General features: G+C 41.7%; 4 protein-coding genes across 9 annotated transcripts in view; all 4 read right to left on the bottom strand.

Moving 5' to 3' along the window:
• The window catches only part of LOC106659156 (retinal guanylyl cyclase 2), a 94,278-nt gene extending 73,803 nt beyond the window's left edge, over nucleotides 1-20,475 (bottom strand). For all 4 annotated transcript variants that reach the window (XM_014381544.2, XM_014381545.2, XM_023461464.1 and 1 more), the window contains exon 1: nucleotides 20,002-20,475. The gene's annotated coding sequence lies outside the window, so the exon portion shown is untranslated. The remainder of the gene's footprint in view (nucleotides 1-20,001) is intronic.
• On the bottom strand, nucleotides 5,037-7,057 carry LOC106658535 (zinc finger protein draculin-like). Its single transcript, XM_014380536.2, has 3 exons — nucleotides 6,556-7,057; nucleotides 6,370-6,484; nucleotides 5,037-6,296 (listed from the first exon to the last, which is right to left on the bottom strand). Exons 1-3 carry the CDS (start codon nucleotides 6,579-6,581, stop codon nucleotides 5,037-5,039), a joined length of 1,401 nt encoding a protein of 466 aa, XP_014236022.1. The 5' UTR covers nucleotides 6,582-7,057.
• Nucleotides 10,544-12,236, bottom strand: LOC106658536 (tankyrase-1). The gene has a single exon (XM_014380537.2). The coding sequence runs from the start codon at nucleotides 11,812-11,814 to the stop codon at nucleotides 10,624-10,626; it is 1,191 nt and encodes a 396-aa protein (XP_014236023.1). The 5' UTR covers nucleotides 11,815-12,236; the 3' UTR covers nucleotides 10,544-10,623.
• Nucleotides 20,476-23,335: 2,860 nt separating the features above from the next.
• On the bottom strand, nucleotides 23,336-26,305 carry LOC106658743 (sulfhydryl oxidase 2). 3 transcript variants are annotated; one of them, XM_014380840.2, is made up of 4 exons: nucleotides 26,240-26,305; nucleotides 25,698-26,007; nucleotides 25,236-25,491; nucleotides 23,336-25,177 (listed from the first exon to the last, which is right to left on the bottom strand). In XM_014380840.2, the coding sequence occupies exons 2-4, from the start codon at nucleotides 25,957-25,959 to the stop codon at nucleotides 23,806-23,808; spliced, it is 1,890 nt and encodes a 629-aa protein (XP_014236326.1). In that variant the 5' UTR covers nucleotides 25,960-26,007; nucleotides 26,240-26,305; the 3' UTR covers nucleotides 23,336-23,805. The 3 variants fall into 3 exon arrangements, with proteins under 3 accessions (XP_014236326.1, XP_014236325.1, XP_014236323.1); XM_014380839.2 differs by lacking the exon at nucleotides 26,240-26,305 and adding an exon at nucleotides 26,088-26,226; XM_014380837.2 differs by lacking the exon at nucleotides 26,240-26,305 and having other exon boundaries at nucleotides 25,698-26,226.
• Nucleotides 26,306-26,427: the final 122 nt, after the last annotated feature.

Here is a 26,427-nt window from a genome sequence, read left to right as displayed (position 1 = left end):
TCGCTCGCGCGTATACCCACTCACATACAAACACACGCACACACCTTGTTCAAGGGCTTATCGTCATAACTCAGCTGGAACACGTATAGGTGCTCGCGTATATATATATACGGCTAACAGTCGAGCTTTTGCCAACGTACAGCAGCAGCTGCATCTGCACTTTGACCATGTAATTCAGCCAGGGAATTGAAAAGCCCGCGCGCCCGTTATGACGTGTGTGTGTGTGTGTGAGAGAGAGTGAGTAGGTATGCGTGTGGAACGAGTGCGCGAATATAACTGTATACACGTTCACGTGCAGCTCGCGCGCGTCTTATATTGACTTACTGTACGAGTGTACACACATACTCGTGGAGCTGCTGCTGCCGCTGCTTTCGGTGGTAGCATCGTTCAATCTGCCCCCCCGGACTTGGAAGTGGAAATTTAATTACACGATTCTCGCGTCCGAAATAATGTTTGTAAAGGTACTTCCTCGCTTCTCCTATAACTATCTTGGAAAATTTCCGAGAATAAAGAAAATTCCTTATTAAAATGCGCGCCGCCGTACACTATAGCACTATAGAGTCGTGGAGCAGCTCATTTTTGAGGCGCGAGCGTCTCGGCTTACGCGATCGCAACGTGACCAGCCGTATCGTCTCAACGACGATTATATCACGCGCTGTATACCTAGACTCGATATAAGGTCTGCGCAATTGATGCGCTTAATTGCTGCTAACACGAGCGCATGATACGGACAATTTACAAGCGAATGTTCCTCGACGAGGCTGTGTACTCTGCGAAATTGCTCCTTAACTGACCGATAAAATGATAATTATACGAAGAGACGCGAGAACTCCCTATAGCAGCCACGGCTCTATGCGCGTATAGTCGAAAAGAAATCACAGCGCGGAGCCGCAAGTCGGACGAATCGTCACATTGTCTGGCTGCCAACAATTTCAACCGTTTCCGAGATATGCTGCGCTGCGCGTGCATACAACGCCGTCCTACACGGAGCGCTTGAAATTCTTGCCTTGGCTTTGAATTATCCAACTTTCCATACTTGTTTACAACTACTCTACGTATTCTCGAGAAGAGAGAGAGAGAGAGAGAGCCGAGGAAGAAGAAAGAGGCAGGTACTCGTGCAAATGGCCTTTACTATGTGTGAGCTTTTAATTCTGCGAAATGTGGTTAAACATTACGAACCCTTCTGCAAAAGTGCCGCGCGCGAGCATTGCCCACCGCCGGACGAGTATTTCTCTACTTGACAACGTACTTTTCACAGTACAGAGGTCGAGAATGCATGTTTATTTTTTCTACTGCTGCTGCTGCTGCTACTGGCAACGGGCTGCTTTTTCTAGTCGTAGAATAACGGGGCTACGGAATAGAAAAAAAAGCGCAAGGGAGAAGAGGAAAATATTTTTATGCGATTATTATGCAATCCACTTTAATTTTACAACGCTCGTGTTTGTATCGCGCCGCGCGCGTTGTTGCTCCTAGCGCCGGCAAATGTGTGCATGAATATTTTTCGACGTATACGATACGAAAATTTCGAATTGAATGTACGCTTACACGAAACGATTTTCCTTCGTCTTCTTTTTTTTCTATTTCTGTTAGCGTCCAACAATTCAGAAAGAGATGAGAAAAAAATCGACGTACTTCGAGTCGGCGAGCAAGCGTACTTATACTACTACATTTACTAGTGATTCGTCTCAAGATTCGATCAGACAAGCGCAAAAATCAGCCGACGTTATAGCCATCGAAAGCTAGACGTTTTTTTCATATCGATTTCGAGGAAAAAATTGTTTGCCGCACTGTATATCGCTGCGAAAATTATGCGCTTGAAATAAATTTTTCATCAAAAAGCCTGGAAAGAGCAAAGAGAGAAAACAGAGTATGTATATGCACATATCGAATTCATATCGCGTGTTTGGCCGTATATATATAACATTGCATGCGTACATATATCCTATTCAGAGAATCAACGTATTGATTCTATTTATTAATATGTATACAGCAGCAGCTGACCGACCGAACGAAAAGTTGTCGGTGGAATTAAAATTGGATATGCTACTGGTAACCGGCTGACTGCACCAGGGCCGTCGCCGATGCCTCGCGATCTATACACGAGTTAGTTAGCTATGTATGTACGTCTCGATGAGCACAACGTACGCGCGATCGAGCCACTTTTTTTCCGCCCCTTCCGGATAATCAATCCTGGTAAATATGCTATTTTTAAAAATTAGCTCGTTATTTTTTGTAATTATCATCAACCGTACTACGGTACAACTTGGAGCTTTGGCGACCGCGAGGCAACTATTAATCGCCGTTACATATATACATTGTTATTCGATGTATCGTCGCGCGGCCGACTTTTTTTAAAAAGTAACGTACGCGTCCTTCGCGTTATATACGCGCGTAATGCTCCGAGGGATAAAGTTTTGCACTCGAGTATACGTACTTTTGTGCTCGCGCACAGAGCAGCCGCCACAGGACCGATAAGAAACTTTTTAAACGGTCGTGCGGTGACTATAGAGAGAGAGAGAGAGAGGTCCAAAGTTGCGCTGCACGCACCGCAGAGAAGCGTACGTATAAGGATGGCTTTTGATATAGAGTCGCGCGGCGCGGAGACCACCGCGTTCGAATCAAATTAACGTCGAACGCCGCGCCGATGTAATTATTATTAATATCTGCGATATTATGAATAAAAATTGGTGCACGTTAGCGCGCGCGACGAACTGCTTTCAGGCCTCGGCTCCGCGCGCGCGTCGCTTATAATTCAATTTCGTGCGATAATTTACGCATGCCCACTTTTGGCCTTTGGGAGAGCTGCTGCTGTACTGCGCATCCTATACCACACGCACGCAGAGCGATACTCGCGGCGATGCCTGCCGTTATATATATAGCGGTGGTAGTAGTAGTAGTATATAACAACGTTGCGCGCGAGCGTATAATACGCTATACGTACACAGAATAGATACATGTATGTGCGAGTACGATATTATACACATAGAAGGACGCCACCGCCGCACTGCTTTGAATTCAGCCTGTGGTTTCAACCTCTCGAGTCTCTCCCTATATAATAATGTGGCAGTTGAGTTTCACCTGCAGCTATAGCTCGAGAACGTCTATATATATAAAATTACCGACTTTTTCGAGCGTCTCTCGTATACGTACAGTACCGATATGTATTATATATATAATATAGGATAGGATAGGTAGTAGCTTTGTAAAGGAGCGAAAAGGAGGAGGAGGCAGTGTGCTGCAGCTCGTATAATGCATACATATACAGCTCGGGATAATCATCGCAGCGCGACGACGAGCGTATAATATGCATACTACGCGCGACGTTAACATAATTGTAATATTATTTAGTCGCGATAATGTTGCTCGAAATTTGCATGGAAATTACGTCAGCTTTAACGGTATATTATTTCTCGCTGCGCGAAATTTTTTACTCCCTGTTATATATAGTGTATATAACACGAGCTGTTGCTGCTGCTGCTGCAGCTCGAGAGGCAGCTATACCCTTATATATATAATACGTTATAATATATCTATATTACGTAATTCCTGCAGCGCAAAACAAGTTAGCTGGGGTCTTTGTGCACGCGTATGTGTGCGTGTGTGCGTGTGTATGGATGCGCGCCATTGCGATATATTGCATCGGACAAGGCATTTTCACTCGAGCTTATGGCGCTCTCTCTCTCTCTCTCTCCTCTCGATAACGATTTTCCACATGGAAAAGCTTCTCTTCCTCCTCCGAAGGGGTTAACGCGCTCCGGCTAAATTCTCCGACACTAATTGAAAATGAAAACGGCCGTGTACGAAAATCTTACCGAGAGCGAGCGTACATGCGCACTCACACACACGTACACACTGACGCGCCCTTTGCCCTTCGCCCCTCTCCTCTGCCTGCTGCACATTGTACTCGACTGTTTATATACTCGTGCTCTATAAACGATCCATACAGTGTACCCTTATTCCGCAGCTTCGCTTTATAACGAGGCATGATAAGAAACGGACTGCGAAGTCGAGAGAGAGAGAGAGACATCCCTTTCCTGTTTAAGCATTTCATTTTGAGAGAAAAGTTTCGCTTCGTGTTCGAATATATATACATGTATATTTTATTCGCATCTGCCTTGCGTATACAGAGTACAAATACGTCGAGGGGGGGAAAAAAATGCCATTTTTTTCCGACGTTCGCGCAAAAAATTCTCAATACTTCCTTTGACTCTATCTAAATAAAGATTTACTGTACTCGTGTAATAAATCACCGGCGTTGTCCATACCAACTCGATATCAACTTTTGTTGCTCGCACGTGTTTATGGACGCGAAGGGAATACTTATCATCGAGGTCTTGGCACTTTTGGCGTTGGCAACGTTTTCAAAAGCGACCTAAAAAAAAGGCAATTTTGAAAGTACACTTTTGGAAGATATCGTAAAAACATGGGCACAGTTTCGAGAAATAGACAATTATAGCCATTCGTTTAATCTGTACGTCGTCCTTGACCTTACACGTAAAATATATCAGTCCAATAAGCGCAGCGACATATTATCCATGTTTAACTTTCCCAATTTCGATTCAGACTATTTTAATACCAATAAATTTGTCAAATGTAAGTATAAAACATTCCGAGGTAAAATAAAACAAATTGAAAAACTTTAGCGTGAAGATGTTAAATGTTCGTCAAGAACTATACTGTACACACAGCTCTTTGACAATATATTTTTGAATATTATCATCAAGCAATAATTTCAAAAAATAAAAAAATAAAATAAGTAGGCTCTGAAAAAGAGACCGACAATTCTAGTATTTAAGAACACGTATGCCATAATGAAAAAGCAAGATTTTCAGCCATCAGGAAAAAAATGTCAAAAAAATATTTTTTGATTTTACAAAGAATCAGACGACAAAATCTACAACTGTTTAAAATACTTTATTGTTCTTCACAAAATTGCAGGATTTATTTACGTGAAAGATTGTCTATAATTACGTAGCATACTAGTGATTGCAGAAATCTTCATAGAGTCAAAATATTTCGTAAAAAATCTTGCATATCTAGGGTATGCTACAAACATTCGATGTCACGTGTCTTTTGAGAGTATACTTGTATCCAAAGGACTTTTGACAAATCTTACATTCAAAGGGTTTAATACGATTATGCACTGCATTGACGTGTATTTTGTAGTTACTTTTCTTTCCAAAAGAGTTGTGACAAATCTCACACTGAAAGACTTTGCTTCGATTATGGACTATATCAATGTGAGATTTGAGATTCGTTTTTAGTCCAAATGATTTGTGACATATATCACATTCGAAGGATTTTATCTGATTATGTACTGTATTTATGTGATTTTTGAGTTCATGCTTGTATCCAAATGCTTTGAGACAGATGTCACATTCAAAGGGTTTGACACGATTATGTACTGCATTTATATGAACATTGAAGTTACCTTTTTGTCCAAATGATTTGTGACAAATCTCACATTCAAAGGGTTTGCTTTGACTATGTACTGTACTTAGGTGAGTTTTGAGGCTACTTTTTTGTCCAAATGATTTATGACAAATATCACATTCAAAGGGTCTACTCTGATCATGTACTGCATTGACATGACGTTTGAGGTCACTTTTATGTCCAAATGATTTATAACAAACCTCACATTCAAACGATGTACTTCGATTGTGTACTACATTTATGTGCAACTTGAGGTTTCCTTTGTATTTAAATAATTTATGACATTTTTCACATTCATATTGTCTGATACAACATGTACAATAACATTTATATGGTCTAAGGCTATTATGTATTGTATTTATATGTAATTTTAGACTTGCTTCTCTTGCATAAGTTTTTTGACACCAATTACACTTATGAGACATTTTTGTTTTAGGAGTTCTTATTAATTTTTTCACCTCTTTGTATTCTTCAAATTTTAATTTTGATTTTGCTCGATATTGGCTATTATAATTAAATTTGTTTTGTATCGAAATTACCTGATGTTTATGATTCAAACAATTAGTCTGTGTTTCATTTTCTGCTTTCACAATTGGTTGACTTTGATATTCGCATTTGCTGTTTATTGTCGTTAAAGTTTTAAATTCAGGTTTGACATCCTTGCACTCAAAATCAATGGAAACATTTTCATTAACATTATCTGTCTCATTTTCCATTTTCACAATAGGTTGATTGCTTTGGTACTCAGATTTGGAGATACTTGTTGAAAAAGGTACCGGTTCAGATTTAATGGACCCGTACTCAATGGGTCTTTCTTCATCCAACTTTTTGTGTAATGCTATATCATTATTTGTATGATTTTCCTAAAATTAAAATTATGTAAGAGTTAAGGATAGTGGGAAAAAAAGAATGTATTTGAAAAATCATTGAACTCACTGATGAATTACTAAGCATGAATGTTTCAAAGTTCTTGGCTGTGTGAGAGTTCACAGATTCAAAATTATAACCGTCTCCTGCATCTGGCCAGGAATCGTTTGGTTCTTTCTTCACCCTGAAGAGTAACCAAGTTTAATCAAGCGAATGCTCAAAACATATTATGGAATTTACAAAAAAAAGTTATACCTAACTACGTCTTTGTTTCTTTCCATCACTCGTTTTTTTTATATAAAACACTGTGCTCACAGTGAATTTTAACAATAACAATACAATGCACTTTCGAGGTTATATGTCTCGAACTAATACTGTTACTAGCTAATACTGTAACTGATCACAAAACACACACCAGTGTACACACTTGCTCACAAAAGTTAACATTCAAGTTTCAACAGTCAATACCCTGCTCATAGAATTTAGTTTATCTCTTTTTTCTGGTGCAAGCGAACAGAGCTCGTAATAATGATATCTAACTGGTAGCTCTTTGGCGATACTTTCCCGCTTTATCGTTGTAGTTGCCCGGCCGTAGCAGAAATGTGTGGCGAATTGCGCGGTGTTACAACTATAATATAGTTTTTTGATTATATATAATACGCTGAATAATATCGTCTAATCAGGTCAAGAATTATGAAGGATATTTGTTATCCTCGTTAATCAATTATTAGCTCAATTGTTTCTAGTGATATGACAAATAAAAATACATTAATCCAGCTCTTATTAGGCATTGTCCCGATATGAGTTGACCGCGAGGTGGCGCACTTGTGTTATCCGACTTGTTACTATTATTATTATTTCTACACAGTGTAACATAAATTTTCGCGAAAAACGTACCGTGCGCATGACGTCGCATAACACAAGTGCGCCACCTCGCGTTTAACTCATATCGGGACAATGCCTAATAATAATGCTTGTGGTAACGACGAAAGCAGTCACCGAAACGAGCTCGTAAACAACGATACATCTCGCGAACATCGTATTCTCGTCTCAAAATGCGAATCCCGTTGAGTATTAACAAGGGCCTCCGTCTTAGCAGCGACGAGCAATTTCCTCGCGTCTTTTCCGCCACGACTGTTACATCTCGCTCGTGTAAGGACACGGCAGTGGCGAGCTTATACGAGGCAGTTAGTTTCGCCTTGATTTAGTTTGAGGTTTTCTAGACGTCAGAAGTTTGCGCATTTAACAAATCAGAGTCGCGCTCGAAATAAACCACGGCCGCCATCTGCCCTCGCGCAGTTTAAACATTGTTGATAATTTAACTCCGCGGCTAGAGAATTCGGGCTTCGTATATGCAAATTCCGCATACTTTTGGTCGAATAAAGATGATTTTTTTTTTGGCGTCGGAACGCGAGCAAATACCTCGAGCGATGCGGACATTATAAATGAAAAGTGCTTGATGAATTTTTTTCTCTCTCTCGCCGACTCGAACGTGAAAATATTGAAAATTGATGGACTCTGATCGCGGCGCTCTTAATATCGCGACTCTAAATCTCACGAGCGTTGCCTCCTCTCAAAACAAACGCAGAGTACACATACGTATAGAAAGATAATTGTGCAACTACGCACACACACACACGCCCGCTATATCGAGTACATAGCTGCTGCCGTTCGGATGATTGCTTCTTGTCGAGTGACAGCCAGCTGATACGGAGAAAATCTATTATATCCCGACTGCATGAACCAATACAGCGGAACAGCAACGCAAGAGATAAAATCAAGTGTACGCGCCAGTATAGAAGCTCTCGACGTTGTGGCGAAATTGCGCTTCGTAAATTTTTCGATGCTTGTTTCGTTACGATGAACAGTCGTGTCGTACACTTATGTAACATCCACTTTAAAATTAGATTCATGAGTGACACGATTCAAATGTTAAAAAAGGACGTACGTACATTTTTGCTCTTACATGTAGTTTTTCGTGCTTACGACGCGAGGGCCTTTAAACCCACCACCCCCCGCAACAACTTTGCGCACAAAACTTGGCGGATACACAGCACGAAGGATTCCTAATGGAAAATCTTGGCTCGGGGGGATGATGGCTCACTTCAGCTTTACACAAGCCAAGTTCCTTTTTGCTTAATGCGCTTTCTTTGACGCGCTCTCAAAAGTCAAGTTCAAACTTGTTGCTCTCCTCGGCAGTCGCGAAATATCGCGAGAGAGAGAGAGTCTCGCACACGGTGGTGGCCATCCGCGCGCGCGCGAGCGTGAACGAGAGTTTAGAAAATAATTAGTTGGAGGCGAGCTCGGTGCGGTATGGTTCGAGCATTCGCTGCACGCGTCGCCCGGCGTCTCCCTACATACACACAAGCGCCAGATTCTCTCTCTCTCTACTTGGGCTAACAATCGATATTATCTAATATGTACCTTCTGCGGATACAATGCATCATTTTGATCGCGTTTCCCTATATATGCTATTTATTATCAAAGTTCGGCGCAACATTTTGTGCACCGAGGTAATGAGATCGTAAACTTTTAATAACATGCAAAGTGTATAAATTTCATGACGTCGAAAGGAGGGGGGGAGAGAGAGAGGAGAGAGCACGAGATTATTAAAAGATAATTCGCGGATCGAGGCACAAAAATTTCCGTACAATTTTTTGTCCTCGGAATATCTGTTATTTCTCCGTTACAAAGAGCCCCAACCGTATAGGCGCGCGATGATCATACGAATTAATCGCGGCCACTGATTGAAAAAGTAAAAAAGGAAGTAAAAAGAGGAGCGAGGTAGGTTAAAGCGTTGACGAGAAACTATCGCACACGGCTTAAAAGGTACAGACAATTACTCGAGATACGGGTGAACGGCTTCGTTAATTGCATAATAATCGATCCAGGGCGAGAATCTGGAGGAAAAACCGATTTTCTGATTGACTTTGCCTCTCGACGTATCGCACGACCCCTGTTCTATATGCTGCTATCTATATGCTGCTATCTCACCTATCCCGCACACGTATATACTGATATACGCGAGCGTATTCATTAGCTTAATTAGAATCTGATTACGGGGGAAAATAAAAAAATCCAGTGCATCCCCCAGAAAAATTGAATGAGAAAAAACATTGTGCATTACGTCCGCGTGGGAGGGAAGAGGAATTGGTATCGACGGTCCGCGTGTAAAGAAGCATCGAAGCGATGAGTATTTCAACTACCCGCGCTCTTTGAAAATCCAAACAGGCGCCGAGGCTCGATTCGACTCGTTGTAAAGCCCTTGTATTATGTTAATTTTCATCCCGGGCGCGAGCAACATTCCGCAACCGGTACACCTCTCCCTGATTGACGAATAAATCCGATTCGAGAGATTTTGAGCACACAATGTGCCTTATTTAATACCTGCCAACTATGCGCGCGCGCTATATTCATCGCAACGAGTCTCGGGAATGATTATACATAGGCACCGCAGCTACTGGATGATCAATAAATTTCAGTGCGCAAATACATATTGCTCGATTACAATTGTTATAACGTCGAATAATGCCCGGAGCTCCCACTATGATAAGTATTGACTTTTCGACTTGTGCATTCGCAGCTAATTTGTGTAACGACTACGTATTGAAATGGATATAATTTATCGTTGCAGATTTATCGCGTTGAAAACAAGTAGCTACTGCTATTTTTCTCTCTTGAAAAATGCCGGAGAAAAAGTAATAAAACTTATTTTTCATTCTCTCTCTGTACGCGCGAAGCAACGCGAGGAGCTATATGCGCGAGGAAAATGCGACTACAGAGGCAATTTTTTTTTTTTAAATTACTCATATAGCCACTCCACTAGCCTCAATAACAAGCAAAGTTAATAACTAGACCATTTGAATTCGGAAGGACTCGGAGAGTATAGCACTCGCTGCAAACAGGCCTTGATTAATCGCGGGCATTCGAACTTTTCGATGGATAGCAGCAGCAGCAGCAGCAGCAGCTCTTGCGAGCGTCTCGCGGCACGACCATTTATTAGCGCTTTCTTCGACTTTTACGCGTTAAGTTGAGAGTTTAACGCGCCGAGGACGAACACGTTCGCGAGCTCCGCTCTAATTGGATAATCGGCTGGATTTTTCGGCTCCTATATATGTATACTACAGTGATACAAGCTCGCTCGCAGAATTTGGATATTAGAAAGTGTTATTTTTATTCTTTTATCGAGCGCAGGCGAGTCACGCAATAGACAGCTTTATATAAACAAGTTCAAGACATTCAATTTTTTTACAATGTATTTATTTCGACGACGTGTATAATCTACGACATTCAATCGCACCAAACATTTCAATGATTTCTCTTTCAATTCAACCATCCGAAGGGTAGCCCATGAGCTCCAGCTGCGTACTGCTGCACGGAGACCGCGGCTTGCATCATACTTCTGCGAACGTGCGCAGGCATGTGCTCCATGCCGATTCGCGCATCGGCGCCGTTCGCCAGCAACAAATGGCTCAAATTTACGTTTTGGCTGGCGACCGCGTAGTTGAGGGCTGTTTTACCCTCGTGGTCCCGTACGTCGAGCCGGAGTTGAGACCGATGGAACATGCTGAACAGCAGCCTCGCCATTTCCTCGTCGCCTCTGCGGCAGATGGCGTGCAGGGGAGTCGCTCCGCGCGAGTCGAGGGCGTTCGGATCGGCGCCCCTCGACAGCAGCGTGCCGAACGAGTGCAGCGATCCGCTGGCGGCGGCCAAGTGCAGCGCCTGTCGGCCCCAAGCGTCGCGAGCCTCCATCAGCAGCCCGTGCTGGATCGCGCTGCAACGCGCGAGCAGCGCCTCGGCCATCTCGTTGCCGTCGTGTTCCCGTTGCGCGCAGGCGACGTGCAGAGGCGTCGATCCGTCGTGGGCGTCCTGCCGAGTGGGATCGGCGCCGGCCCAGAGCAGCCACTCGGCCACCTTCCGGTGGCCGTGCACCAGGGCCAGCCGCAGCAACGAGCCGCAGAGCGGGTGCCGGCGATCCAGTGCCGGCGGCGCTCGGCAATTGGGATCGTGGCCGAGCTGGAGGAAATTTCTGCAGGCGTCGACGAGGCCGTACCCGCAGGCCACGTGGAAATGCGTCAATCCCGCCTCGTCGGTGTAGTTCACGTCGTACCTGTCGTATATCTTGAAGAGCTCGCGCGTCACGTCCGCGCGCTGACAAAGATCGTGCTGCCTCTGCGCCCGATGTATCGGCGTGGTTCGCAGTTCCGACGCGTTGATGCGTTGATCGATCAGTGACTCCTTGTAGCCGGTGCTCGCCACGAACTCGATGAATCCCTTTATTCTATTCTTGTGTAACGTGGTCTTCATCTTCTTCGTTATGAGCTCCGAGATGAGCCAGTCGATTTCGTAGGGCCGAAAAATCTCCGGAAGACACGGAAGTGGCCCGCTCCATTCGGCGAATAAGATCATGAGTTGGCGGAGAAGCGCGCCTCGCTGCTCTTCGATCGTCCAGTCGACTTGCTCTCGTAGGCGCTTCAATTTTAATAAGCTGTCTTCTTGCTCGGGATGAGCCATTTCGCACGCGATGATATGAAATATTTTTCACGTTCGATGACTCGCTGCGGTCGATGCGATCTTCTTTCGCTGCTCGCACTTCGGAGTTGTGACGTGGCCGACTGACTCTACACAAGCACACGCGCTCGAAGCTATTCCCTAATCGATTCAAAAGTCTGGCAGGTAGCGCTCGATATACGTCTAATAGGCTGACAACACGTCTAACTTACTTTCTCTTTTTGATTTAGCATTTAAATATTTGTCTCTACCGGTCTGGAGAGGAAAACGGATTCACGCGGAATGTGAAATGTTTACAAGTTTCATCGAGGACTCGAAGGGGGTTTAAATTTCTATTCGAACGTTCTCCTCGTAGCCGATGTAGCCAGAGTCGGACACTCTACTTGGGAGTCGAAAATAGATGCCTAAAATATCGAGCCGAGAGTGTAAGACTTAATGTATTTATTTAAATAAATTGTGTATAGCTGAGCGGATCAAAACAAAGAGAGAAAGTTTATCGATATAGTTTGCCCTATATATTCATAAATAATGTGTGTCGCGTATATATGTACGGATGAAAAAGACGAGCTCCCCTCTCAACTCGGAGTTGGCCCGCGCTGACGACGCGACTGCCGAGCCGACGATTGTTTACACGAAGACAACTACTTTTCGATACTCCATTTGAAAGTATTTTGTACAGTGAGGTACTTAGAAACAGTCACATGCACTGAGTCTATACTGACCTTCTACGTAACCGCTTTCCATATCTAAGCTACCTATGATAGAATTCTAAGTCATCGTATGAATCAAAATAGTTCTAGGCGGTTTCATTTTCTTCGATAGACAATTGCCATGGTCGCAACCAAAAGCTAGACGCAAGATTTATTTTAGCGTACGTATGATAAAGTGAAATCGATTTGATTTGAAAATTATTAAAAATAAATAGCGTAGAAAAATAGTAATACAAGTTCGGCCTAATACTGTAAAAGGACTTATAAGAATCATACTTTACTTTTTTATGTTCGGATTCGATTACGACATCTAGCGGTCGAATCCGAATCTTGCACATCACAACTCGTTTCACAGCTGTGTATCAGGTATGAAAGACTGGGCCAAACGCGCCCTACTCCATGGTTTATTTGGAATAAAGTAAATCGATTTACAAGGTCATGTTAATTTTTCAGATATGTATTAAAAATTTGAAAAAAAAATCCCCGATAAATAACTGAAATTTAATCAAGTCTTCCTTGGAGCTTGATGAGTGTACTGCTAGATTATCACGCGATGTCCCTTGAAGCCGTTTATCGGCATACTATATTGACACAAAGAGTAGCGAAAAACCTTGAAGTGGCAGCTGAAATGACTGCGATATAACGTCGAGCATAATTATAGTTAAACGCGTCTTCCCCCCTAGCTTCAAACATCGCAGTTATAACGTCCACAAATCTAGGATGTGATATTGTGTATAGATATACGGAGCAGCATATATATCGGATTATGCCGGTCAATATAATCCTCGGATACGTGCTTAGTACACATACATGGTTTGCATAATTTCATCGCCGCGTATTATTTCACGTTGACCTTGTATTATATCTGTCTCGAATTTACGAATCACAGGCGCGCTGAATATGTTATGATATAGTAGAGTCGTGCGCGGGTGCGGCTCGTTCTCGCGTCAAATCGCATCCGATATAAGATCGGCGCGCCACAATTACCGCCAACCAATTATGAATATCGAATCGTACATTAAATGCCAAAAAATTGTCGGTAATATACTTGTGCGCAAAATTGCCAAGACTATAGCGCGCTATTATGAATAAAATAATGCGTCGCGGCATATAAAGGCATCGATTTCTCATTAAACGATGCGACTTTGCATACTCCATTAAAGCAAATAAATTACTTTCTCTCTCGCTCGCTCACTCGTTTCTATGCGTATTGCAAAAAAAAAGGGGGGTAAAAAAAAATAGCTCTCGACGCGCACCGGCGATTCGAATATATGAATCAAAAATACATTCGTTGCGGCCGTGAGGGTGCAGTGTGTGTGCAACTGCGGTTCTCGTTATTGCACCCGGCCGCATAAATAAGCCCCCGCGAACGTTGCTGCTGCCGAAGAGAGAGAGAGAGGGAAAAAATCATCTACAAGATCGAGTAAGGAAAGTGCCAATAAAGTTTCACGTTGTCGATATATTTCAACTTTACGATCGTGGCGGCAGCAGCAGCAGCAGCAGCGGCAGCGGCAAAGATTATACGTGCGGACTCTCTGTGTTTCGCCCTTGGCTTGGCAGTGGCGTTTGTATTCCATGAAAACCTATTTACGGATGATGTATACGTGGACAGGGCTAATAATGAAACGGAAGAACGAATCGAGTTTTTCATCCATCCGCGCGCGCGCGGCCAGAATCGTTATATCGCTCGATGCGTATAACGCGCGCAGTGGTATATTTTTTCGCTATAATGCGCCCTTCTTATTACTCTTTTTACTCGTAATTCATTTCGATGACGTTTGGTCTCGTGGCCTAGCGCTTTAGTCTCGATGTTTCGCGTATCCGTTTCACGTTGAAAAGCGACGCGCGGTCGGTGTAAGAACTTGGAAATTTTTAATATACGCTTCGTTCGAGACGTCGAAATCGAATGGATCTCGGAGAAAACAATTCTGGGCCAAGAGAGAGACTCGCGCCAGAGTACATTCGAAAACTGACGTTTGAAGTTATTCTTTCGGATTATTAGTCCGGTATATACTTTTGATCTCGATAAAAATTGACTCGCATGAATTATCGAAGTAACACGTAGTGCAATTCCGGTAAATAACTCAGTTTCCTTCGTAGTCGATACGATCGGCGCGTATGCTAATTAAAACGAGGCAGAAGTTCTTCTAGGAACATTCGAGAGCGAGATATTACAGTGCGCTCGCACGCACGCCAGTCTTCGTAAAACGAGATAACGCACAATGAGCAGCGAGATAGTTGACACGTACTAAGCTCGCGCGCTGGAATCTCAGCTCGCAGCCGCAGCTGCGTATCGGTTTGCAAGCGCACGCAAGGTCTCCTCCGCACCACGCGAATACCTCCGTCGCGAGTTGCTCGCGAGACTCACTCGACTTACTTCTTGCGCTTATATTTGAGTTACAAGGAGCTTCGCACGAGGCCAATTAATGCCTTGGATTTTTAATTAGTTTTTGTTTCATTTATATAATGTCAAATATCTTGAAAATGGTGTGTCGCGGTGCGTGCTTTTTCGTGTAAATTCAAGCCGAGTAATGTATAGTTAAGCCTGTAAAGGCCTCGCGCTCGCTCTTTGATATCGGCTCCAGAGCTCGGGCAGTTTCAAATTCGGGCAAATTCAAACTGTCAGGACGAGTGATTTTATTGAATAGATTGTATAGATTAAGTTTATTAGGCCTCGGGGCAAGCCCCATCTGGCACCATGTAATACACAAAGGCACTTACATTTCTTATTAATTTTCTTAGAATTAAAACATTAACCATAGCACAGAGAAACTAGCTCTGCTTGAGAGCTGTTTGAATATATATAGCGCGAGCCGCGTTACTTTTGTCGCGCGTGCCGCACGTGCGCCACCTCGTCGCATCCCCGTTTAATTAACTCGTCGTCGTGGAGCGCGCAGCATCAGCCTCTGCGATCCTCTTGCTCGCGAGGATTATCGAATTCCGCCGTAATCTCCCTAGTTAGCTCGCTCCTCGACTATAACGCCCACGCATATTATAATGTATGTGTATATAATGGCGCGTCGTGTTCCTTCAAAATGCCAATTAATACATCGTCGTCGTCGTCGTCGTCGTCGTTGTCGTCAGGCGAGCAAACAGAAGCTCTCCCAGCGCACGACTAGAGAGAGAGATACGGCTTAATCCGAGTGATACGCGGCATACAGATCTATCCCGTCAGTGCGGATTCATTATAATATAACGATATTGTGGTACAACGACTAAGGAGGCAAAGACTATCGTATCCGAGCGTTCCACGTTTGCATGGGTGGGCGCGGGCCGCGGCGAAAGACACGAATCGATGGATGTAAGTGTATTAATATATGTGTGTGTTGCACGTACGCGTATCATATACGGACGCGGACGACGACGGCCGCAAGCTCGATCCAGTCGGGGTGTCACCCGACGAGCTATTTACGTCGTTGCGCTTATATAAAACTTATAAGCATATAATAATCGATACACAATAAACACGCGAGTCAGCAGCCCCCCCGCTATATGCATGCGGATGACATGATCGATACATTGTAAAGGACGCGCGCATTATATAAATAGGCCCCAGCAAAGCGTACGTATATATATGTAAGCAGCGATGTTTATAATACACACGTGCGCTCATTATATGTACTATGCAGCTTTTTCGTATCCACGCGCGCCAAACCAAGGTGGGAAAAATATATATATTACATTGTATACACCTATATACGTCTTTCACCCAAGCTTTAAAGCCACTACTACTTCGGTGGCGTCGACGTATCATACACTTATTATATATATTGTGTGTATGTGTGTGCGAGACGCGTCACTTTCTGGAGCGCGAAATCCCTCTAATTTTTCAAAGGGGCGTCAGGCAGGCAGACAGGCAGACCGAGGAAAGCTATATAATATGACTCGACGACTGTGCGCGCGCTTTCGACCCGCGTGTATTACAGTGGATCGAAACGACGCTTTTTCACACCCTCGTGCGATACGTATATATCAGCTGCTTATATATATATTTTTTCAACTTGGTGATTCGTTACGTACTTTTTTTTTCTTTAATAGGACCGTCGCGTTGAACTGTTCTTTATGGTAAATAAATTATACAGTGTCTATTAGTTTAGCGGATTAAAATCACAACGACTCAATAAAGTTCGATAGTATTATAAACGGCCTTCGATAAAATCTATTGAACCAGTCAAAATGTGCCCTCCGTCGCTCATGTATTATTAATATCAGATCCGCGGTATAGCAGCGACGCAGCGCTTCAAAGTCTCGAAAGCAATGCCGCTGCCTCTGCCTCCTCTCGGCTTGCTCTTCGAGTATCTTCATCTTTATGGTTGTAATTTAGCCCGGTGCAGTTACTCGAGGAGCTTGAGGCGCGCGCGGGATAAGTCCGCCGGCTGCTAAAGCCCCCCCCTTCCCCGCATCCTCGACCGTTTCAAAAGATGATAGCCCGAAATCCGGCGACGCCGTCGGGCTTCTCTACTCTACTCTACTCATCTATATACTCTTTAACTCGAGCGAGCATCTGATATCGGTCCTATCCTAGCTGGATATATGTGTGTATAAGACACAGTAGTCTACACAGCGCGGAATGTGGAGCGAGCTTTTTTTTCTCATTTAAAATTTGATGGCGGCTCAGTCGCTGCTGCACGGAACTGCCTGTTGTAGGCTAGCGATTTTGCGGCTGCTACCGAATCTATATATCTATCCATACATCGTCGGAATGGTTTTTCAGGGTGACGTGAAAAAAAAAAAAAAAAAACAAGGAAAAAAGGATAAAAGAAACAGGCAGCTGTGCCGAGTTTTGCGGTGTCAGTGCGCGTCGATCGATCGACGCATTCCACGTAGGGCCGGTTGCCCTGCGTATAATAGGTATACTGCTATCGTAGATACCATTTCGTCGCGCGTAACTATTTTCAAAAGAAAACAAAAAAAAAAAAAACAGACATTTTAGAGGAAAGATTGGCGTGGAAGCGGCGCAGAGCGAGCGTAGGTGTATCATAAGCGCGGGGTAAACAAGTCGCGTACGGGCCGTCGTGCTGCGCCAACTGAAAACGCTTTTCGCAAAACTGCGGCTCGCTCGCAACTCGCGCGCGCAGCGGATTAAAAAACGTCTGGCCTACATTTCGTTGTATGTGTGCCTCTCGCCATCGTCGTCGTCGTCGTCGTCGTCATTTTGTGAGCGCCCACCCGCGCGACGACTCGACGCAGAGCCGGGCTTTATAACGCGCGCGAGCCCTAGCTCACCGCATCTCTCGGTGTTTTTCCTTTTTTTTTTCTTTCCTTTTTTTTTTCGGTGTCAAATTTCATAAATGTTGTATGGTCGGTGTTAGAAGTAGCTCGACGGACGCGCTCGTTACATAAAAGTGCGAGCTGGGCAAGCAGCAGCAGAACCTCGAGGCCGCAGCAGAGTCCGCAGATTATTTACGGAAAGTTATTATATCCTGGACGAGAGAAAGAGAGAGCCTGGGCCCCATTAATAGCGCAACCCATTAAAAAAGTAGCGCCATACATTTTTGCCCTTATGCCAGGCGCGCGCGCGCGAGTGTGTGCAGGTATTAAATTGATACAGCGTCTATTTATCACGCGGGTGTCCGAGTCAGAAGCTAGCTGCTGTGTATGTGTGTGTGCACGCCAAAGCTCCACTATACTCGACGCGATGAAAAATATCGCCTCGAAGGCGCTCCTCTCGAAATTTTTCTCCTCGCGCGGTCGAGCTTTATCTATTATATTATATGATATAGCCTATAGCTCGTGCTGTGCAATTTCGGTCGCTGCGTAGCTGCAGCTGCCTGCAGCTCGGGCGGACGTCGATAATTGCCCTAATCAAACTTTGGCCCAATCATCCTTGAATTTAGCCTGACAAACTTTCAAAGTATATACGCTTGTGTGCATGCGCGCGCGCGAGCGCGAGTATGTAAGTGAAAGAGAGCTCGAGCAAGTCAAGGAAATCATTAGCATCAATGCGGTCTCATTCTGCGGGCTGTAGCCGTACACACGTATATATGTATGTACGTATGTATGCATTCGCAGCATCTCTAGCGTACATCGTGTATGCATGCAAGCTCGGCTGCATAGTGTGTATATACTTCGGTGGCAGCGGCGGCTTATGTACATAAAAGCCAAGACCTGTGCGAGCTTGCAAGCTCTCTCTCTCTCTCTCTCTCTCTCTCTCTTTCGCTATATGCTAGCTGCTTGTATATATAAAAACAGATTTCTAGGATGAAAAGCCGCTCGTTCGAATGAAAGGAGAGGAAAGAAACACAGCCACACACACACACACACACACACACACACAGAATTGCATATAATGTGTGGCACTGCGCGATATCTTCATCGCGCGTGGCATTCGAGCGTATATTTTTGGTCGTTTTATTCCAACGTGCATCTCGAATTTCTTGTGCTGTACGCGCGCGTTGATTTTTAAGAACTTTTAAGCGTCTAAATAAGTTGCCATATGATATATAAAATTACTGCTTTCTCTTGATACTCGAAGTAAAAAACGTTTTTACGAATATTTTTCATTGTTTCAAGATACCCCGAGTAAGTGGGAAAGTAAAAGCGATTATAATGCTCTGCTGCTTGTAAAATTTTACATTGACTTGATTCATTCAAATTTGTGTAATAATTTTCTCATTTTAATTGTAAAACTTGATCAATTTTGTGGATAATTTGGGTTTTCCTATTGCTACGCAAAATTGAATCAAATTATATAAGCGTTATAAAAAAGGATTCGAAAAAGGGATCTTTTAATTTGTGGGATCGAAGCACTCGTAACTAGATGCCACTGTAAAAATATTTAATTGAAATTTTAGAGAAAAAAATGCAGTCAATTCGTCGGCAAAGACTTATCTCATTAAAAATGATATTTTTATGTGTGATCACTTGCATAAACTAACCAATTTTTTATTATTGATGAATTAATTGTACGAATCTTCGATCGGAGCTACTAAAAAGAGAATGAGCTGAGAACGTGGCTGAGATTACATTGTACCATGCGTCTATTCTCACAATACTTATATGCTAGCCAAAAGGCCGAAAAGCCAACACACAGACATTTGTTAATAATTTAATGTAGTTTTCAAACATGTGAACCAAATTTCCTACGGCGTCTGGTTCTAAATCTAATTTTCGATATCAAGTAGCTTTTTCCAGGAGGAACCAAAATATCAATCAAAATCCAAAGTGGTTCAATTTACAGGATGTACATTAATTTCTATAATTGTATGTTCTCTGGGTAAATATGATCGTTATTGAATACACGGGGCATCCCGGTACAAAGAGCTCTTCGCAAAGACAAACAAGCGGTACTCGCGAGTGCTCTCGAACAAAAATCATTTCTTCGATGGTCGCAATTTTTCCCAAATGCTCTTCAAATTCGCGCGCGCGCATCGAGTGCACGAAAGGAGGTAAAAAAAATTGGAGCTCGAACGCAATTAAAGCGCGATACGACGAATTTCGACGCTTCGATGCAAAGGAATAATTACAGCTCGGCAAATACCTCGTTGCTTGTTGTGCGAGTAGTCGGCGGCCAAAATCCGGGGGGGTGGCTGCGACGAGCGATTCGACGTCGAGCGAGGTGCAAGTGGCTCACTGCATATATATAAGAAGCGCACCACGTGCGTGCGCGCGGCTTACGTATCGTCGGCCCTCCGCCAATAAATTCATACAGGAACCATCGGCCAACAGCAGCAGCAGCAACAACGTCGTCGTCGTCGTCGCAGAGAAAATAGTCACTGCCGCGAAATTTCGCGTTAAAAAAATTCGACGGTAAGTATCTCGGTCGCGAGTATACGCAGCGCAAGCTACATAGTACGAGCAGGAACAACAACAACAACAACGCGAGCGCAACAAAAATATCGGCGCATCTAGGACGACGAACGCAAGCGCGCGTGCAAGCTCGATAGGCACCGAGACAGAGAGAGAGAGAGAGAGATGTCGGGGATCGGGGAGCTTCGAGAAGCGACACACGGGCTCCGCCTGCGAGCTCACGGGCGATACTGCGGCCGAACTGCTTTTCCGAGAAGAGCGCGCGGCGACGATGCACGCGCTGCTATACACACACACACACCACCAGCAGTACTGCAAAATCTTGCCTATCTCGCTCGCGCACGCTCCCGAAGCTCCACGCTATATATATATAATACGCGCCGGAGGGTAGCCCGTGCGACGTGTTGTATAGTACTACTACACGCGGCAGTGCCGCTGGCGGCGGCAACGGCGGCGGTGGCTCGAGTAATGCTGCTGCTGCTGCGCTGCAGAGCTCGTGTAAGAACGGCATTACGGATAGACAGTAGTCGGGTGCACGCGTATAGGCACCGAGAGATTCTCGGCTTGCCATGCTGCGCGCGAGTTTCCCGGGGGCGCGCGCGAGCCTCTGAAATGCACTACTGCACACACACACACACGCGCGCGCACACCAGCAGCAGCCAAAGAGGCGCTCGCTCGCGGAGCAGCTTTACACGCGCGTCGTTGTCTTGCGATATACTCATTTTACACTCGTTAGATTTGTGCATGCCCGACGGCTAATATATATGCTAGGCGCGAATATCTTGTAAGCGTCAGCTGAATCATTTTAATAATAATTTTCATCAATGTAAAGAGAGATGTGAGAGAGAGAGAGAGAGCCCAATTCAATCCTTTTGTTAAAATCACAGAAGATCCATAAAGGCTTCATTCATTCTCTCCTCTCATTGTTTTGGCATTAGACGGCGGATAATTCACAAGATGAGACTAATTTCGTTTTTTTCGGCGCGTCCCAATTTTTCAAACGAATTCGCCGCACAAACTGAACCGTTTCCCCCAGCTCGCCTTGGAAGAAACTCGCATAAGCCCGAATCGAGGAAAAAACAATGCGCGGGAAAACGAGAGAAGAAGAGTAAAACGCTTTGAAATGGATACAAACTAAAGCAGAAATGAAAGAGAAAGGAGCGCGCGGCGCGGCCGGGGCCGGAAAAAAACAGAGACAAACCATCGAAAAATAAAGTCGTACTACGACAAAGAATACACGATCACAAAGACTGGAAAGGAAAAAAGAAATTTCAAGATGCTCTATCGGGATTTTTTTTTTAAGTACATCATCATCAATGTGACCTCGATCATACGAATGTCAATAGTTCACGAAAAGTAAGAGTCAATTTTAAAACTTGCATCTTTCAACTAATAAATTGTTCATTATCAACTGCACATTTAGATGATAGATTGTAAACGTTAAGAGATGGACTTTTCAATAATGCACATTGATGACAAGAAAATAATTCATAAATTCCACCATTTAAGCATTTAATTCTTTCAACAAGAGGAAAGTGGATGAAAAAATACTGAAAAATTTTACAGCAAACAAGCTTGAAGAAGCTTTTCGACATTTTTAGAAATATTTATTCGTCACGACATCAAAATATTTAAAAAAAATGAAATTCTATCATAAACTCATCTGTCACGCGATAAATACTGTATTCGCTCACTAATAAAATCAAGATTCTGCTTCTAATGAAGCTTCTTATGAACAACGATGACTCAAAAGTAAGTAATGATGTAGGGTGTATGTAATAAATTTAATAATTTTTTTATATACAGTACATATTTACATTTGATATGTGACCATCTAGAAGAAATAAATGATCTGTAAAATCCAAATCAAAGATTATTGTATACGCAATCAATTTTCGTTGAAACTTATGTAAATACTAATAAAAAAATATAACAAGTGCAGACGATAATTGTACCTATTCAGAGATTTACCCATTATATGATCATATAATTATTATGATCGTATCGCTATTCACATTTATTATAGCCGCTTACAATGTTGAAACATAAGGCCAGATTATATTGATACGCAAGAAAAGGTCGCGGTGTACCTACGTGACAGTATAATAATGGTTTTTAGACTCATTTCCTTCAAATGCGACACTACAGGCATGCATAAATCAGGCAAGTCGCGATGTACCTGCGTATCAACCGAAACCTAGGAGCTTTAAGACAAGCCAAAGTTCCACCAGGGATAATCCAGACATAACGATATGTGTGTGACGATAACAAAGCCCGACTCATTGAAGAAAACTTGATTAAAATAAAGAAATCACCAAACGCGAATATAGATGTTTCACATCAAAAAACTAAAAAGACAAAAGAATTAGTAATCGCAATAGTCTAAGAAGTCGAGTCAATAGGCGTAATACGTATACAGCCGATAGATGTCTATCCAGCCATATAATTTGGTACCCGCAAGCGGCGGGAATCGGGCTGATTCCTATATAATGTTTTTTTTTTGTTCTGGTGGGGATAATATAACATATAAACCTGGTTTCATGTGGCCCGCCCAACAAAAAATTTGTGATCAGTAAAGACCACGCTATATCGGAGCACACATTGAAAATACTAAGCCAGCTATTTATATGTTATATTATCAATTTTGATGTAGCTTTTAGTCGAATATATGCAAAATAGAAGAATTCTTTACTTTTGAGTATATAAGGCGCTACCTTGTAGTGAGTCAGTAACTATGTACTATTCTGCCTGCCTAAGAGAGTTATTGAACTCGAAAAGGTTAGGTTACGCTGATCACACAGCCATATTTCAGACGATGACTATAGCTTGTCCATTTTATTCATTCATGCATAAATATATTAATAATTGCAAATGATTAAAAACGTATATAATTTTTATTTAATAAAATATTAAAACTTTATGAAATTGAAGAAGAAATATTGATTCGGTGAAACATCAAATTCGTATAACTCAAGTTCTACCGAAAATATTATAACAAATTACAAGAACCTAGTATTTTAAATTAAAATTAAAACAATATGGTAAATTTTTTATATAAATTAAAAGTTATTTATTTAAAGGAAGCTTATATTCATCACAGCTTGTTGGCATTTTGTATGAAAACCTAATTTATGAATTTTACACATGAATAATTATGTCACACACATTCAATAATAATTAAACATTTAAGCTTTTGTTATAAATACGCAACAATCACATTACATGTTAATAATTTTATAGTGGTACACTTTTTGCATACATTGATAAAAAATTGTATAAATTAGCCATGAGGGCCTTCAAGTTAATTCACTCGATGATACGAAATTGGTTGTTCTACTGTGCATCAAATTAAATCAATTCTAATTTTCAAGATAAAAAGTTCATTATTTGATTAATATTTCTCAAAATTGTCATTATCTATTTTATTTACATTTACAAATATGTTAAAATCAATTTTATATTCACAAAACTTTATACACTCATTAACTTCGAAACATGCTATCAGTCTCTTCAAATTTAATGTTGATTATGATAGCTACCCAAGTAAATTATGCATAGTAATACGTTTTCTATAACTTCTTTTAAATGCAAATTTAGCAAACACTAATACTAGTATTGATGCTGATACAACGTAGAGCACAACACAAATACTCATATCAAATATTGTAAAGTTCCAATCGATGAATTTACTGTGACTAACTCCAGAATTTGTTGCACTGTTATTAATGTCTCTAGTAAATAACTCAGAATCAATTCCTTGAGAGTTTATATTGAATTTGCTGTACTTGGATTCTAAATACCTCAAAACTTCAATTTCATCCCAATCACCTCCTTGAGACTTACACTTTACACAATTATTTTTAGATGGATATTGAATCTTTTTGTTTTCAGGATCTTCAGTCAAATCACCAGCTAATCTTTCATTAACTTCATTATGTGCTTGCCATAGCCATAATACAGATTCACCACCTTTATTAGCTTCAAAAATTTTCCTGTTTTTAGCCATTGTTTGGAAATGCTCGGAACAATCAGCGCAACCAAAAAAGTTTTTAATATAACCATGCATAGCGCTTAAGACAGATGGAACATTATCAGTATTTTCAGAGTTTTTCTCAGCAACTGTAAGTGTATGGAACATAGTCCAAAGACCACAAGGATATCCTCGAAAATTGGGTTTACTGCCCTTACAGCCTATCCATGTTTTAGGAGGCGCAGAATAAATAGGTGTAAGTTCACTCTCTTTTTCTCTAAGGAGTTTTTTAAATTCTTTCCCAGTAATATTGTTAGTACTCTCCACATTTTTGTATAATATTTCCAAGTATGTTTTTGTTTTTGGTAAATAAACTGGAAAATAATTAGCAAGTACATTCAAGTAAGCTTTCAATGCATTCATTTTTTCACCAGAAATGACTGATGATAAACTAATTTCATTGTTTAAAGAGTATCTCAAAGCACTTTCTAAATCAACTTGATAAAGTTCATCTTTTGTCACTTTTTCCAAAATAGAATTTTGTTTGTTATTCTCATCATGCTGCAAAAAAGGTTGAGTACTTTTTTCTTCTACTTTTTCCATAGACTTCTGTAGCTTTTTCCTTACATCGACTCCATTTGTTTTTAAGAATTGAATTATCATTTCCTTCACATTGTCTCTAGAAATTGTATTTATTTTCAAAACTGTTGGGTCATTTTTTCTGTCTAATATCAACAAACTTGGAAATTTCATAATTTTACTAGAAACACTGAGCAATTCATTTTCAGAACTCACTCGTCTCATAAGAATTGTGTCTAATTTATGCAAATCTAAAATTACTTGAGCACCTAGGTATGATTCTGGTTCTTCAAAAATCAAAATTTGATACTTAATATCATCTGGGGTTCCATGCCACAACACATCTAAATCAGTTCCTCTGAAAAATAACATTTTTAATAAAAAATCATAAAAGAAAAACGATTTATAAAGCATACCTGTATGGTACAATATTTGGCCAAGTCGAAGCTCCTCTTTGTTCTTGTTGTTCTTTTTCTAATTGCTGAATTAATCCTTGAGTTAAACTTAGTTCATCTTTATGACTTGTAAATTCTAAACCTAAGTTTTCCTCTTTTGAGTTGACAGAAAAAAATTTTATAGTTGGATACTTCATTATTTCATATTCCCGGCACATGGGATTGTTATCATCATTTGCACAATCTATCACAGCCAGAGTCACGATGTCATTCCAGTCTATAAAAAAACAATAGAAAATACCTATAGTTATCGAATTTTATTCAACATTTTTCAATAAATTTAAAAATATTAAATCGTAAAATATGTCACGAAAACAATCAAAATGTATGAACAGTCAAACTGTAAATAAAAAAATGTTATAATTTCAAAAATTCGCAAGAAAAACAAGCATTTAATATTGATAAGTAAAAGTAAACAATTACCGTGAACACTTTTTGCAAGTGACTTCCAGATGGGTGCAAAACGATGACAAAAACCACACCAACTGTTATAAAATTCCACTAACCATGCCTTATCACTATTGTACACTTGACTTTTGAAATTATAAACATCCAAAATTACGACCTGGTCAGTCGCGTTGTACAAGCTTTGAGCATCCTCATCTTTGATGCCAATGGCATTCGACCGGGCTGTGGTAATAAAAAACAAGGCGAGAATCAGTACCTCCAGCAATTTTCTCGACATTTTGGTTCGTTCTTCATATGGTCCGGTATCGCAGATTAAAGTTTATTTCTAAAAGAAATCAATTTGATATCTTAGTCAAACGTTTTAGCAGTAAACAGCTTTCGCAACATTCCACTTCAGGAACTAACATGCAAATGTATCTTGTCGCACGCACGATCGTCAGACGTCGGCGGGTGTCATGAGATGATGTTACAACACACGAACGCACATATGACACGCATCCTGTTCGCAGTTTTGCACATCATATCAATGTCTCTACATATGATACGTAAATACATACCTTATACATGTACGTACAAATTGATTCATGCGATGTTAATTTACGAATGCTATATCGGTGTACGGCTGACAGGTGGGAGTACAATGCCAATTGGCAACTCCTTTTCTTTCTGCTTGCCTTCATCAGCTAATTCGAACAGCTCGCGCTCAATTTTATCAAAAAATAATGTAGTCAAAATGAAAAGGTTT

Source organism: Trichogramma pretiosum, unplaced genomic scaffold (genome assembly GCF_000599845.2).
Source record: "Trichogramma pretiosum strain Unisexual culture from Peru unplaced genomic scaffold, Tpre_2.0 scaffold2, whole genome shotgun sequence".
Lineage (NCBI taxonomy): Eukaryota > Metazoa > Arthropoda > Insecta > Hymenoptera > Trichogrammatidae > Trichogramma > Trichogramma pretiosum.
Note: the sequence above shows the minus strand (reverse complement) of the source record. Positions and strands in the feature narration are given on the sequence as shown.

Coding starts and splice junctions, on each gene's coding strand:
- LOC106658535 (XM_014380536.2), bottom strand. CDS start 6,581: ATGGAAAGAAACAAAGACGTAGTTAG. Junction 6,485..6,555: donor AGAAACAAAGACGTAGTTAG/GTATAACTTTTT, acceptor GTTACTCTTCAG/GGTGAAGAAAGAACCAAACG. Junction 6,297..6,369: donor TCATGCTTAGTAATTCATCA/GTGAGTTCAATG, acceptor TTTTAATTTTAG/GAAAATCATACAAATAATGA.
- LOC106658743 (XM_014380840.2), bottom strand. CDS start 25,959: ATGTCGAGAAAATTGCTGGAGGTACTGATTCTCGCCTTGTTTTTTATT. Junction 25,492..25,697: donor ACTTGCAAAAAGTGTTCACG/GTAATTGTTTAC, acceptor GTTTTTTTATAG/ACTGGAATGACATCGTGACT. Junction 25,178..25,235: donor CCAAATATTGTACCATACAG/GTATGCTTTATA, acceptor GTTATTTTTCAG/AGGAACTGATTTAGATGTGT.
- LOC106658536 (XM_014380537.2), bottom strand. CDS start 11,814: ATGGCTCATCCCGAGCAAGAAGACAGCTTATTAAAATTGAAGCGCCTA.